Source organism: Dinoponera quadriceps, unplaced genomic scaffold, assembly GCF_001313825.1.
Source record: "Dinoponera quadriceps isolate SergipeBrazil2010 unplaced genomic scaffold, ASM131382v1 scaffold147, whole genome shotgun sequence".
Classification (NCBI taxonomy): domain Eukaryota; kingdom Metazoa; phylum Arthropoda; class Insecta; order Hymenoptera; family Formicidae; genus Dinoponera; species Dinoponera quadriceps.
The window spans coordinates 12,868-14,773 of record NW_014554250.1 but is presented as its reverse complement, the minus strand read 5'-3'; the positions used below and the strand labels follow the sequence as shown (position 1 = coordinate 14,773).

Sequence of the window (1,906 nt, the reverse complement as noted above, 5' to 3'; positions counted from 1 at the left end):
GCTATCGAAGTATCGTCCCGAGTCGAAACTTTGACTTCATGTTAAACCTTTAATTCTACAACATAATGTATACGGGAAAGAGACAGTCTGAAATCAACGATAGATATTATCACGTATTAGCGAGAATATTATGATAATATTAATTGATTTTCAGTCTTGAATATTTCTTCGGACTTTGCCGTAAAATAGCACTTTGATATATCATATCGTTCTTAGCGCTTCACGCAACACGAAATTTCCAGAAATAAACATGAATGCAAAGCCTGACAATGTAATTCCGCCCATATATTTCTAAGTCCAGATCGCAGATAATTTATAGGAAAGGTGAAGATGTACAAGACTAGAACTATTATTATAATAATATTAAAGAGGTAAGATTAGACGGTGGAGAAGGAGAAGGGAAGGCAAGGAAAATGGAAGTCGAACACAAAATTTATGTTTGATAAATAACTTGCTTAATTTATTTTACAAAATATTTCTATTCCTTCCATAGAAAAATAATGTCTTTAACAAAGTAAGAATTGTCTTCTACGTCTATTTACAAGTATCTGTTCGCCTTAGTTCTTGAAGTGCGAACACCATGTCATTTTTCTTAAAAGAACATCAGGAATGATGATGCGATTGGGAGTTTCACTTGACTGTCCCGATTCCGCTCGTATATTGCCATCCCTGCTGCAAATTTATTTTATTAAATATTTCTGTTCCTTCCACACAATAATAATGTCTTTAACAAAGTGTTAAGAATTTTCTTCTTTGCTTACCTATAAGTATCTGTTCGCCTTACTTTTTGAAATGCCGACACCATGTCATTGTTCTCAGAAGAATATCAGAAATGATGATGCGATTGGGAGTTTCACTTGACTGTCCCGATTCCGCTCGTACATTGTCGTCCCTGCTGCAAATTTATTTTATTAAATATTTCTGTTCCTTCCACACAAAAATAATGTCTTTAACAAAACGTTAAGTATTTTCTTCTTCGCTTACCTATAAGTATCTGTTCGCCTTAGTTTTTGAAGTGCCGACACCATGTCATTGTCCTTTTAATAACATCAGGAATGAGGATGCTATTGAGAATTCCACTTGGCTGTCCCAATTCCTCTTGTCGACGCTTGTACAATGCCATCCCTACTCCAAATACTCGGTTGATGGTAATCTCCTCTTTGGTTGATATTTCTGAATGCCAAAGATTATTGTTCCAGCACCAATCATCCGCTTCTTTTCTTAAAATTAGTCTAGTATAGTCGGGAACGTCCTGCTTGTTGCCAACAACGCCGAAAGGGAACATATCGCCATTTTTAATGTTCGCTTCTTTCTTGAACTTGGATATCCAATGCGTCACGTTTTCGAAACTACTCAGATCGTTTGCTGCGTACATCAGAAGACATATGTCGACGTCCTTGTACTCTGGTGTTACTTCTCCAAATTCTTCAACGGCGACGATGTGAAACACGTTCAACTCGTATAGCTTGTCGTTGACACGTACAGATTTGCGCAAGATACCTTTGCTTACATTTTCGCACGTATTCCCCACGAATTTCCATACAACTGATGTTTTCTCTACGCCTCGATCGCCGAGAATTAATATTTTGATTTGCACACGCTCGTTGCAGCTTGAGAGATCTGTGCTTGCGGACGACATCTTCGACGTACTGTTCGAATTGGTGTTTCGTACAAGTATTTGGTACCATTAGCGGACTGAAACTGTTTTGTTTCCGTCGCGAGGCCCTTATATAAGCTCGGGTAAAGTTGGTAGGGATGAATTTCTGGTTAGGATAGGTCGAAATCTTTATATATTGACCAGTGATGTGCCACGTCATTTTCTATTATGCACGGCACTAAACCGAGAAAAAAAATCTCCGTATTTTGTACCCTTCAAACAAAACAAATGAATCCCTTTTTTTGTATC

General features: G+C 37.6%; 1 protein-coding gene across 1 annotated transcript; it reads right to left on the bottom strand.

Annotated features, from left to right (window-relative positions):
• Positions 1–490: 490 nt before the first annotated feature.
• Positions 491–1,700, bottom strand: LOC106749547 (ras-related protein Rab7-like). The gene is made up of 3 exons (XM_014629173.1): positions 985–1,700; positions 762–895; positions 491–672 (listed from the first exon to the last, which is right to left on the bottom strand). The coding sequence occupies exon 1, from the start codon at positions 1,637–1,639 to the stop codon at positions 1,004–1,006; it is 636 nt and encodes a 211-aa protein (XP_014484659.1). The 5' UTR covers positions 1,640–1,700; the 3' UTR covers positions 491–672; positions 762–895; positions 985–1,003.
• Between the last annotated feature and the right edge of the window lie 206 nt (positions 1,701–1,906).

Coding starts and splice junctions, on each gene's coding strand:
- LOC106749547 (XM_014629173.1), bottom strand. CDS start 1,639: ATGTCGTCCGCAAGCACAGATCTCTCAAGCTGCAACGAGCGTGTGCAA.